The sequence below is a fragment of the Pantherophis guttatus genome, chromosome 6 (genome assembly GCF_059756535.1).
Source record: "Pantherophis guttatus breed Tessera chromosome 6, ASM5975653v1, whole genome shotgun sequence".
Classification (NCBI taxonomy): Eukaryota; Metazoa; Chordata; class Lepidosauria; order Squamata; family Colubridae; genus Pantherophis; species Pantherophis guttatus.
Window position 1 is genome coordinate 9,106,416 of NC_142068.1, and position 13,509 is coordinate 9,119,924.

Consider the following 13,509-nt stretch of genomic DNA (forward strand, 5'->3'; position numbering starts at 1 on the left):
TGCCATAAACCATGAGAACTAGCGACTTGACGCTACTAATCCAGACATAGCAGGTTGCCTGTGCTTGGAGAGGGTGAAGGGGCAAACGACACTGACCCAGACTGGACATTGGCGATGACCTTCAAGCTGGCTGCGTTCCGGATTAGCTTGTCCAACGTATTCACTATCTGTGCAAACTTGGGGCGGAGGTTGCGATCGCGTACCCAGCAGTCCAACATAAGCTGGTGCAGCGCAGTGGGGCAGTCCATAGGGGGAGGAAGGCGGTAGTCTTGCTCCACTGCATTGATTACCTGGAAGAGCAGCAGAAAACAAGGACTTAATCCCTGGGGCTTTGCTCCAGCGATTCTCTTTCCCCTTTTTCCTTGCAAATTCTTCCAGTTTGGCTCAGCCTACTTACATCTTGGTTAGACATGTCCCAGTACGGCCTCTCACCATAAGACATCACTTCCCACATGACGATGCCATAGCTCCAGACGTCGCTGGCGGAAGTGAACTTGCGATAGGCGATGGCTTCTGGGGCCGTCCACCGGATTGGGATCTTACCACCCTGCAAGACGATAAAAAGTTTCAATGGGAAGGTTAAGTGTCTATCTGACTTTAGCAATAGCAATAGCGCTTAGACTTATATGCCGCTTCACAATGCTTTAACAGCTCTCTCTAAGCTGTTTACAGAGTCAGCATATTGCCTTTCACAATCTGGGTCCTCATTTTATTGACCTCGGAAGGATGGAAAGCGGAGTCAACTTTGAGCCGGTCAGGATCGAACTCCTGGCAGTCGGCAAAGTTAGGCTGCAATACTGCATTCTAACCACTGTGCCAGCACAGCTCTTATCTTTAATTGCATAGAGGAGCTGTGCAAATCTCTTTCCTTTAACACAGGAGCCTCCAAACCTGGCAACTTTAAGACTTGAGGACTTCAACTCCCAGAACTCCTCAGCCAGTCATGGTGGAATTGCTAATTCTAGCAGCTGGATCAGACTAACCATATCCAAGCCAAGTCCTTATTTCCAAGAGTCATTGGAAGATAACATTGTCTTCCACTTTTCTCTTCCTAAGCCAATGGCATCCAGGCCTTCTGATAGATCTACTCTTTCATGATTTGTTTACATTATTTTTTTAAAAAGCCATTTGTAGCTTTGTGGCAGGATGTCCCATAAATCCATCGTTCATTAAACGAAGGTGTATTTTTTTTCTAACAAAATCTGTGAGTCAAGTTCAAATCCTAGTGATATCATAAACACACCCAGATACCAAACCACTCCCATGCTGCGGTCAAGGAAACAAGATGGACATGTCCCTAAAGATGCCATTCACTGTGTAATTTTGTGTTTTGTAACCTAACCGCTATTTTGGGAGTTGAAGCAAAGCTGGCTGAGGAACTCTGGGAGTTGAAGTCCACAAGTCTTAAAGTTGCCGAGGTTGGAGACCCCTCATCTAGAGGAAATGAGCCCATCCATCCATCCATCCATCCATCCATCCATCCATCCATATCTGTCATGCAAGGGATATGCAAAACATATCTTTGCTGGCTGAGGAACTCTGGGAGTTGAAGTCCACAACTCTTAAACTTGCTGAGATTGGAGACCCCTGATTTAGAGTACTAGGTTTTCTTGGCTTCCATCCACTGGTCTTCTCAGATCAGCCAAGGTCTGTTCATCAATTTCAGATTTATTCCTACACAATGACATAGGATAGTACCCAGCTTATCTCTATGGTGCTTTTTCAAAAGGCAACTGGATTTTGTTTTTCCTTAAAGACCTCTTGCTATTCATCCAAGAAACTTCTTCAGAACTGAAGAAGCTTCTTGGGTGAGAAGCGAAACACCTTCAAAGAAAAACAAACGAAGTCCGGTTGTCTCCTGAAAAAGTTCCTCTGGGAGAACCTGGATGACTGACAATTGCCGTATAGATATGTATCCATCTTATGTAATTTGAGTTTTGCTTTGGCAAGATTCCTCTGATCCTTTGAAAATGTGGTTGTGGAGTCTCTAGCCCAGGGGTCGGCAACCTTAAACACTCAAAGAGCCTCAAAGGTCCTAACGGAAGCTCCCGTTCAATTCTGGAGCTGACCGGAAGTCCGGTTCCCCCATCATAGTCTCCTCCTAGCCCGGCGTCCTTTTTCCTCTGCTGACCGGAAGTCCGGTTCCCCCACCATAGAGTCTCATCCTAGCACGGCGTCCTTTTTCCTCTGCCGACCGGAAGTCCGGTTCCCCCACCATAGAGTCTCCTCCTAGCACGGCGTCCTTTTTCCTCTGCTGACCGGAAGTCCGGTTCCCCCACCATAGAGTCTCCTCCTAGTGCGGCATCCTTTTTCCTCTACCTGTCCTAACCGAAAGCCCTATCAATTGTGGAGCCGACCAGTAACAGGGAGCTGCAGCAGAGGGATGAAAGAGCCACATGCGGCTCCAGAGCTGCGGGTTGCTGACCCCTGCTCTAGCCAATGGGACTGTACGAATGAACAACAGGTCTTTCAGCCAAATTTAGTTCGGCTAGAATGGGGATCCTTGCACCCTTCTTTGCAAAATCTTTGTGATGGAAAGGAAGAGGGACATCGTCAAGATTTTCACCTACCAGTGAACTGGTGTACGTGGGGTCAGATGGATCGTCTTCTAAAAACCGTGAGAGTCCAAAATCTGACACTTTGCACACCAGGTTGCTGTTGACCAGGATGTTGCGGGCAGCCAGGTCCCGGTGGACGTAGTTCATCTCTGAGAGGTATTTCATACCCGCTGCGATGCCACGCAGCATGCCAACTAGCTGGATCACAGTGAACTGCCCATCATTCAGCTGTTGGGACAAGAAGGGCAAGTTTTCAGACAAATTTGGGAAAAATAAAACCCTCTGCTCGAAATTCATGGTGAATCTGGTTTCCCTATTGACTTCGCCCGTCAGAAGGCCGCAAAAGTTCACTAAATGAACTTTTGCAGTCTCCCCAAAGGGAGTTAAATGGTATTTGAAAAGTTTAGGCACTCATGATGAAGAGAAATTTCACCCCGCTAAGTATCTGCAGCCTATCTTCTAGCCAACATCTTGAGATGTTTTCCATCTCCTAGCGTGAGCTGTTTTGAAGACAGGCCTGGTTGTAATGAGTTACATCCAGAGTTCTGAAATGAGAGAACTCTCAGATTCCCAGTGCAACCACCTGTCTCATGTCTTCTCATCAAGCTAATGGGATTACAAGCATATTTGGGAAACACCTGGAAAAACAAGAGAGCCAGCTGCACGCTGGCCTCCGCCTCTGGGCTAAGAAGTGTCAAAGTGAACTTCGTTGCTTGGAAAGAATCCCTACATGATGTACAACAGATCAACCCATTTTCCAACTTATCTTCCTCTTATCTCTTATTGTGCACCATCACTATATGCAGTGCGGTTGTGACGTAGTAAGAACCGTGGCTTTATTTCACTTCAAAAAAAAGTCATTTTAACAGAATAAATAGAGCTGGAAGGGACCTTGGAGGTCTTCTAGTCCAACCCCCTGCGCAAGCAGGAGACCCTATACCCGTGATGGCAAACCTATAGCATGCGTGCCACCGACCAGTACGCTCCCATAGAGAGGGGCTCCTCCGGGTCCTGTCAGCCAAACAATGTCGACTGGCGGCCCCCAGGGGAAGAGCCTTCTCTGTGGGGGCACCTACTATCTGGAACGAGCTCCCCCCGGAGATACGGAGGATCCCGGATCTGCGCACCTTCCGTCGCGCGCTTAAGACGTTCTTATTTCATCAAGCTGGCTTGACCTAAGTTTTCTTTTTTCCCCTTTTTAAATGGAAATTTTAAATTTGGTTTTAAATTATTGGGGTTTTAAAATTCAGCCAAATTATTTAATTTGTTGTATTCTATTTTAAATTTTGTATTTATATGTTTTATTCTATGGCTGTTCACCGCCCTGAGTCCTTCGGGAGTAGGGCGGTATACAAATTTAATAAAATGAAAATAAAATGAAATGAGCGTTGCCCTAGCTCAGCTCCAGTGCGAATGCGTGAGCCGGCCAGCTGATTTTCGGGCCTTCCGGTCCCACCAGAATTCGGGAAATAGGCTTTTTCCGGCCTCTGGGGGGGGGTGGGGAAGGCCTTTTTCGCCCTCCTAGAAAGCGTCTGGAGCCTGGGGAGGGCAAAAAAACAGGCCTTCTGGGCCCACTGGAAGTCAGGAAATGGGTCATTTCCGGCCTCTGGAGGGCCTCGGGGGGGGGGGGTATGTTGGGGGGGGGTGAGAGGGGGGAAGGCCGTTTTTGCCCTTCCCAGGCTTCTAGAAAGCCTCTGGAACCTAGGAAGGGTGAAAAACGGGCCTACTGGACCCACCGTGCCATTGCGTCCAAAAGGGGGGGTGTCGCGCACACATGTGCATGGGGGTGGGGCGCACTGAATTATTCCCCAGCTTTTGGCATGCAACAGTAAAAAGGTTAGCCATCACTGCCCTATACAATTTCAGATAAACAGTTGTCCGATCTCTTCTTAAAAACCTCCAGTGATGGAGCAACCACGATTTCTGAAGGCAAGATGTCCCACTGGTTAATTGTTCACACGGTCAGGAAATTTCTTCTTAGTTCTAGATTGCTTCGCTCCTTGATTAATTTTCATCCATTGTTTCTTGTCCTGCCTTCAGGTGCTTTGGAGCAGGGATGTCAAACTCACATCATCACATGATGTATTGCTACTTTCCCCCCCTTCGCTAAACCGGGTATGGGTGTGGCCAGCGCACGACACATGTGGCCCACGGGCCACGTGTTTGACAGCCCTGCTTTGAAGAATAGGTTGATCCCTTCTTTTTTGTGGCAGCCCCTCAAATATTGGAAGACTGCTATCATGTCACCCTTAGGCTTTCTTTTCATTAAATCAGACATACCCAATTTCTGCATTTATTTTATTTTATTTTATTTCTATACCGCCCTTCTCCTGCGGGACTCAGGGCGGTGTCCAGTCCTCTAATCATTTTTGTTGCCCTTCTCTGCACTCCTTTTAGAGTCTCACCAAGTATTTCTAATGCATTAGTTACCCCTTGAGAAATACTTGGTGAAGAGGAAATTTCTGGAAAACGTCTTGAGCATTCTGAGGAGAAGCAGACAATATATGCCTTCGGTTGCCCCTTCTATCTTTTGCGCCACTAGAGATGGGTTCATCGTGCCAAAAACAGCCAATGCTTACCAATCTCTGCCAAGTTCCTAAATCCGCCTAATTAATTCACGTTATCACATTATCTGGAAACAACAGATAACGCTCCTTAAGATTTTAGTTTGGAGCTCGTGACAATAGAGGCCAAACTGAAGAAGAAAACTAAGTGCGTTTGGAAGCCCTTGGAGAAAAAAATGGGATGAACTCTCTTTTTTGGGGAAGAAATAACTTCATAAACCAGGTTTCCCAATCTTGGCAACTTTAAGACGTGTGGACTTTAAATCCAGAAGTCCATACGTCTTAAAGTTGCCAAGGTTGGGAAACACTACTATAAGCTTTAAGGGAGAGTAGAGATTGCTCCTCACCCGGAGGAAGGAATCAAGGGCGCAGTTTTCCATGAACTCCGTAACTATCATGACCGGCCGACTCTTGGTGACCACTCCTTCCAGATGGATGATGTTGGGGTGATCAAACTGTCCCATGATGCTGGCTTCACTCAGGAAATCCCGCCTCTGCCGCTCCGTGTAGCCCACCTTCAACGTTTTGATGGCTACAAAGATTTCCCGCCTGCCCGGCAATTTGAGGCGACCCCGGCAAACTTCCCCAAATTCACCTGAGGAGGAAGGGAGAGACGAGACTAGCAAAGAATACCCCGACATCCCTTGCCCTCTGGGAGATGCTCTGAGGACAGATAGCTGGACTGCAGCTGGGTGACTTGCCTGCTCCAATCACTTCCTCGATTTTTACGCAAGAAATGTCGATTTCTTTCGCAAATTCCCGGACAGCTTCGTTTGGGTCTTCGTAAGTGAAAGGGTCAACATATACCTTCATTCCTGGAGTAACTGCAAAGGCAGAGATAAGAAGATTTGGGTAGATGAGAGAAAAAGACTGTCTTTTTAGCATCTGAGGAGGCCATATTTAAAGTTAATTTCTGTTAAAGGCCTCCATCGCTATATCCAAGATAGGTAGATAGATAGGTAGATAGATAGATAGGAATAGATAGAGAGGGAAAGATAGATAGATAGATAGACAGACAGACAGACAGACAGACAGACAGACAGGAAGGAAGGAATAGATAGGGAGGGATAGATAGCTAGATAGATGATAGATAGCTAGATAGATAGCTAGATAGATAGCTAGATAGATAGATGGATGGATGGATGGATGGATGGATGGATGGATGGATGGATAGATAGATAGACAGACAGATAATCTCAGAAATAATGAAGCACATAAATTCCAATACTGCACTGATAGTTGCATAGTATCTCCTCCAATAGAAGAGATGTTGCAAACAACTGCTGCCATGTAAGAAAAAGGAAATAGGAAAAATAATGGGGCATGACTCATTCAGGCAGCCAAATCCAATGATTCAGCCTCATTCTGGCATATCAAATCAAGCACCCATACCAATGGTCCATCCATGGTAGACTGTCCTATCCTGAGGGTTCCCCTGTTCCCAACAATGGAACATAGATAGGTAGGTAGGTAGGTAGGTAGATACCGTGTTTCCCCCAAAATAAGACCCTGTCTTATATTTTTTTGAACTCCGAAATAAGCGCTTAGCCTTATTTTCGGGGAGGTCTTATTATTTTGGGGCGCATGGAGCAAGACGGGGATCCTCTTGCCGTCTTACCTGATTTCCTGCTCTGTCTCCCTAACCTTAACCAGAGGAAATGGTGGGGACCAGCTGCGCATGTGATTAAATATTTTCAGGGAGGGCTTATTTTTGGGGGAGGGCTTATTTTCAGGGAGGGTTTATTTTGGGGGGAGATCTTATTATCTGGGGAGGTCTTATTTTCGAGGAACCATGGTAGATAGATAGATAGATAGATAGATAGATAGATAGATAGATAGATAGAGACAGGGATAGAGATAGAGAAAAATAGTGTTAGATAAATAGAGATAGAGATAGATAAAAACACAGTAAATATACAGTATAAATATTTTTTTCCTGATTATCTTGGTGATTGGAAGCTTAGTAGCAAATTACACAGCTGAAAAAAAAAAGATTAACCTGAATAAGTAAACCCATCTTCAGAAGAAGTATATAACCTCACAACATTTAATTTACAAAAAAAAAAAAAAACACCTTTTTTTGGAACCACATGACAACATGTATATGAAAGTATTTTGACAATTCCTAGACATGGCAATAAAGGGATCCTAAATTACTCGATTGGCTGAGTATTCTTCTGTTCAGACTACTATTTTGAAAATCATAATAATGCAGCAATAACAACAACAACAACCATAACTGAAATAAAGCAATATAAAAGAATATAAATGAACTATGTAAAAAGTCAGACTATAAATTATTTTATAATTGTAATTACAAATAATTTATAGCGTGCCTTTTAACACAGTGTGCACAACAAGCTAATTAAATAACACTTAAAAAGACCAGAATGTGATGACAACCAGTCATTACGAATCTTTACATAACAACATTGCAAAAACACAAGCTAATAAAAACGCTTCATTTATAACAAATAAATAAGGAAAACCAGGTCAAGATACATATAGTCATAGCAAAATCATCAATAAATCAATTTATAAGCAATAAAACAAGCCATATTGTATTGGCTTTCTGGAAAGTTTTAAGAGCTGGCTTTTCCCCAGGTGTTGGGGCCAGGATATTAATGGAACTCTGGCATAGGCTTAACTTACTATATACAATATGTTAGCAATGAGGTTTAGGGGCCTGGAGTTAGTTTTTCCTTAACTGATTGCACATTTGAATTATGTTGTTATCTATGTTTACCATACAGAGTTCCTTTGGTAGATGGTCGATAAAAGTTGCCTAATAAATAAATAGTTCAAATCAGTAAAAATCCCAAAAACTAAAATTTGAAAATGTATGGCTCTATTTGTCTCCTTTGGCAACTTTAAGAAGCGTGGATATCAATTCCCAGAATTCCCCAGCCAGCATGGATGGACTTCAACTCTTAGAATTCTCCAGCCAGCAGGCTGGCTGGGGAATTCTGGGAGATGAAGTCCATATATCTTAAAATTGCTAAGGTTGAGAAATCCTGGTTTATGGGATACCCATCTAGCTAAGTCCCAAAGGTGTTTTTTTTTCAAAAGGTAACTGGACTTTGTTTTTCCTTGAAGATGTTTCACTTCTCATCCAAGAAGAAGCTTCTTGGATGAGAAGCGAAAAGTCTTTAAGGAACAACCAAGGAAGTCCAGTTGCCTTTTGAAAAATCACCTTTGGGACAATCATGACCAGGATGATTGAGAATCTCCACAGACAATTTAACTAATGAGCCACGGTGGCACAGTGGTCAGAGTGCAGTACTGCAGGCTACGTCTGCTGACTGCCGGCTGCCTGCAATTTGGCAGTTCGAATCTCCCCAGGCTCAAGGTTGACTCAGCCTTCCATCCTTCCGAGGTGGGGCAAATGAGGACCCAGATTGTTGGGGGGCAAATATGCTGACTTTGTAAACCGCTTAGAAAGGGCTGTAAAGCATTGTGAAGTGGTATATAAGTCTAAGTGCTAATAGTCAGAGTTTACAAAACTGCCTTGTTTGCAGGTAGCTTCTTTTTATATATTAACTCTAGAGAAGCCAAGTTAGAAAGAAACCTATCACCATGAAAGTCTCCCTGGAAGCATGAAAGGTGATGTGAATTTGGATCAGGCTGACCTCCATGCAAAGTGCAAGAACCTGATCCTTACACTGCAGTAATAGAAGGGCAAGAAAATATCTAGAGAGGTTACAAGGCCAATGTTGACATGCACCATGGTGTAGAGAGAAGAGGGAACGACCTTGAGGGATAGGAGGAAGAATTGCCACCAAGGCAAACCTTCAGGTAAGAGGGGCTTGAGCCCACCCCAGGAAAATAACATGAGAACTTGTTTCCTGGAAGCAACAGCTTGGTCCACAATTCAGTGATGGGATTCAAATAATTTAACAACCGGTTCTCTGCCCTAATGACCAGCTGGGTGGGCGTGGCCATGGTGGGCATGGCCATGGTGTGTGACAGGCAGCACTCGGCTTCCTGCACCCCCTAAGAGCAAAAATGGGTCACGGGGAAGGGGGACGTCCCGCCCCCCCCGCCCCCCATTTTGGGCCTAGGAGGCCTCCCTGCACTTGCCTGGGAGCCAAAATGGAGCGCATGGGGACTCCTGGAACAGGAAGGGAGGGGAGGGGCAGGGCCAGCCAGCAATTTAACTACCGGTTTGCCCAAACCGGCTGAATCCCACCACTGGTTCACATGAAAATAAAGAGAGGAAAGAGGAAATCGATTCGGATTTCCAAGATTCTTCTCTATAGCCGTTACAATAAAAATAGTATATGTTATTGGTTATTTGGTCTGGTCTACTTTATTGAGTTGACACACGTGGGGTGTGTGTCACAATCTGACGATACTCACTGTATTGCTGCAGTTTCTCAGTGTATTCTGATTCGGTGTTGTTTTGCTGCTTCCTGGCCAAAAAAAAAATAGAGGAAAAATCACCCAAAATGCAAGTTGTCCACAAAATCTGACTTATGTTGAATTGTAACGGCTCTCACCACTTTCTCCAAAATTTAAATCCTGATTTTTAAATTTTATTAATTTTTTCTCAAAATATAAGATACAGAGGAAAATAAAAAGTAAGGGGAAGGAAAAAGGGAAAAAGAGAAAATGTGGGTTGGAAAGAGAAAAAGAAAAAAAAAAAGGCGTTGACTTCAACTCTATTTATAGAAGATAATAATGTTAGAACCTCAACTTTTTACTTTTATACAATAGTATATACACTAGCCATTTCTATAACAACAAACCTGTCTAACCAACAAACACAAAGTCAAAATTTCATTTTTTCCCCGTCCCCGTCACAAGCACACAGTCCGGAAGAAATTCCCAAACAGAAACAAAATTAAATATATCCTCTTCTTTGGATAAAAGAATCGATTTAACAATCTCTGCTTTGCCTTGCTGTGGGAAACAATATATATTTATGTCTGCTCATTAATATTTATAGACGATCGTAATTCCTATTCATAAAATTCAGTATCTTCTTTCAAATTTTTTAACCCTAAAGGGGGAAAAATGCCTTTTTCTAAATTTTAAAACATTAAACTTTTCTTTAAAAAAACATCAGTAAAATCAGTAAGTTCTAAGACCTCTTTTTTTTTTTTAAAGCTTTACTCTTTTTTTAACTTCCTCTTAACATATAAACGTAAAGGTTCCCCTCGCACATATGTGCTAATCGTTCCCGACTCTAGGGGGCGATGCTTATCTCCGTTTCAAAGCCTAAGAGTCAGCGCTGTCCGAAGACGTCTCCGTGGTCATGTGGCCGGCATGACTCAACGCCAAAGGTGCACGGAACGCCGTTACCTTCCCACCAAAGGTGGTCCCTATTTTTCTACTTGCATTTTTTACATGCTTTCGAACTGCTAGGTTGGCAGAAGCTGGGACAAGTAACAGGAGCTCACCCCGTTATGCGGCACTAGGGATTTGAACTGCTGAACTGCCGACCTTTCGATCGACAAGCTCAGCGTCTTAGCCACCGAGCCACTGCGTCCCTTCCTCTTAACATACATACAAATTAAAATTCACTTTCAATAATACTTTGCAAACTTTAAGGATTACTCAAGCTTTATATATAAAAGAGAGAGGGGAAAAAAAACCCCTTCATTTTCAAACCCACTTTGCATAAACCCTGATTTTCCAATCAGAGATCATGTACCAACAGCTGGATTTCCACAGCTTTGCTTTGGTAAGATTCCTTGTCTCCAAAGCAGTGACACCTGCAATCACCCAACCCTGCTGATTATCCATTACGCCTCTATGGAGCAACTGAAAGTCGCTTTGATGAAGTAGTTTGCAATCCGTTCTGTTGATGGAAGAGGCACCCACCCAAAGTAACCAGTGTTGCCTCAAATGGGCCAGTGTGGCAACAGAAGGCATCTGAAGGGCTTCTCTTCAGCGTCCATTCAAGCTTCCAAGCTTGGATGTGGCCTTTGGATTCCGTATGCCCTAAAGATCGCCCCACCTGCAAGACCTTCACTGCCCTGACACACCCTGCAGATAACCCTACGGATAGTTCTCGACTTGCAACCGTTCGTTTAGAGACCGTTCGAAGTTACAACAGCACCAGTGGTGAAATCCAAATTTTTTTACTACTGGTTCTGTGGTGGTGGCTTAGTGGGGGTGGCTTGGTGAGCATGGCAGGGGAAGGATACTGCAAAATCTCCATTCCTTCCCCACTCCTGGGGGAAGGATATTGCAAAATCCCCATTCCCTCCCCACTCCTGGGGGAAGGATATTGCAAAATCCCCATTCCCTCCCCACTCCTGGGGGAAGGATATTGCAAAATCCCCATTCCCTCCCCACTCCTGGGGGAAGGATATTGCAAAATCCCCATTCCCTCCCCACTCCTGGGGGAAGGATATTGCAAAATCCCCATTCCCTCCCCACTCCTGGGAGAAGGATATTACAAAATCCCCATTCCCTCCCCACTCCTGGGAGAAGGATATTACAAAATCTCCATTCCCTCCCCACTCCTGGGGGAAGGATATTGCAAAATCTCCATTCCCTCCCCACTCCTGGGGGAAGGATATTGCAAAATCCCCATTCCCACCCCACTCCTGGGGGAAGGATACTGCAAAATCCCCATTCCCTCCCCACTCTGGGGTCAGCCAGAGGTGGCATTTGCCGGTTTTCCGAACTGCTCAAAATTTCCGCTACCGGTTCTCCAGAACCTGTCAGAACCTGCTGGATTTCACCCCTGAAGAGCTCTGAAAAATATGATTTATGACGGTTTTCCCCACACTTAACAACCGTTGCATGGTCACATGATCAAAATTCAGACACTTGGCAACGGAGTCATATTTATGACGGTTGCAGTGTCCCAGGGACACTGGGCTCAATTGTGGCCATAAGTCGAGGGCTACCTGTATAGCGTTTGCCAAAAGCTGCCCAGCCTTCTCTCACTGCCCTTACCAAACAAGACTGAAAGGGGCTGTAAAACAGAGCAAGGTGAAGCTACTTCTGCTTCATTTTGAGAAGCAGGAGGACTACGGTACGCTTCTGAGGGGATTCAAATTTTCTGAGGAGATTTGACCACACTCGTATGCAGAGAATTCCCAATGAATCCCACAAGATTGAAGATTTGGATCAAGTTCTTGCAGCAGTTGCTATCTAACTTGTTTCCTCCCGTTCCTTCAACTCCGGTGCCCAAATAGGCCCGATTTCTTCAAGAGATGGTACCTGAAGCAGACAATGGCGATCACCACCACCGCGATCACAAAGACGAGTCCTGCTGTGGCTGAGCCAACAATTAGAGGCAGTTCCTGGAAACTCTTGCTGCTGGAGCCTATTCCACGTGGGATGAGACAAAGGACAAGGGTTTAGCAAACGAGAGCAGGAGAGCAGGGTGGAAGAGGTGGGGGGGGGGGAGAGAGCAGATGACAAATTGCATACCATCATCAACCAGTGTCCGAAACTCCATGGGAAAGCTGTATTGGCCGTACCCAGCCACTGTGCGAGCTCGGACCTGCACTATGAAGGCAGCGTTAGGCTTCAGGCCTTCCAGGCGCACCGCGTTCTTCTGGCTAGTGACGGTGTTGGCAATGCCATCAGTCTGGCCTTGCTGTGGGAAAGAGGAAAGATGCATGTCAGAACCGAATCCAGCCCTTCCCTACTATTGGGTAATGTGCCTGGATTATGTCTAGTCTAGTCCAGTGTCAGCTGCCACCTTACGCTTGCTTTCGCTTCTCTACCATGCGGTGACAAGTCTGCCATGAACTCTGGGGAGGGAAGATGGGAGTGGGAAATTGCTTGGAGGGAAAGCGAAAGTAACTGCTGTATCTCCCTGAGACCCTGCCTCAAGGTTACCCAGCTGCTCCATACTAACCTACGCTTGAAGGGACTGTTTTGAAAAGAACTTGCCTGAATATGATTAATCATGGGGTGTGCATGTCAGAGATGGAAGGCCATCGAGGGAGGGAAAACTGGCAACTGGCAGCTATAGTGCTTAGAAAGCCATTGATTGAGACATTGGTAAAGCTTGCTTTCTTTCCCCATGGAGGGGGGGAGAGAGAGAGAGATGGAGAGACAGAGAGATAGAAATAGAGCGAGAGAGAGGGAGGGAGAGGTGGAAATGGAGAGAGGGAGAGTGAGGGAGAGACAGAAAGATAGAAATAGAGCGAGATAGAAATAGAGTGAGAGGGAGAGAGAGAGAGAGGGAGGGAGTGATAGAGAGGTAGAAATAGAGTGAGAGAGATGGAGAGATAGAAATAGAGTGGGAGGGAGGGAGAGATGGAAATGGAGAGGGAGAGGGAGGGAGAAATGGAGGGAGAGAGGGGGGGAGGGAGAGAGAGAGAGAAAAAAAAAACTCTCAGAAAGAGGAAAAATCAAAGTTCAAGAAAGGATTGTCCCACTTTCTTCCAGCTCTGACCCCACCCTTGGAAGAAAGT

The 13,509-nt window shown here is 45.1% G+C and overlaps 1 protein-coding gene across 2 annotated transcripts in view; it reads right to left on the bottom strand.

Moving 5' to 3' along the window:
• EPHB3 (EPH receptor B3) overlaps positions 1–13,509 on the bottom strand; it is a 144,236-nt gene that overhangs the window by 13,456 nt on the left and 117,271 nt on the right. For both annotated transcript variants that reach the window (XM_060682867.2, XM_087872482.1), the window contains exons 7-14: positions 12,515–12,683; positions 12,302–12,407; positions 9,482–9,534; positions 5,824–5,946; positions 5,470–5,717; positions 2,571–2,786; positions 398–547; positions 97–290 (exon numbers count right to left, since the gene is read on the bottom strand). In XM_060682867.2, the coding sequence (XP_060538850.2) occupies positions 97–290; positions 398–547; positions 2,571–2,786; positions 5,470–5,717; positions 5,824–5,946; positions 9,482–9,534; positions 12,302–12,407; positions 12,515–12,683 (1,259 nt within the window). The remainder of the gene's footprint in view (positions 1–96; positions 291–397; positions 548–2,570; positions 2,787–5,469; positions 5,718–5,823; positions 5,947–9,481; positions 9,535–12,301; positions 12,408–12,514; positions 12,684–13,509) is intronic.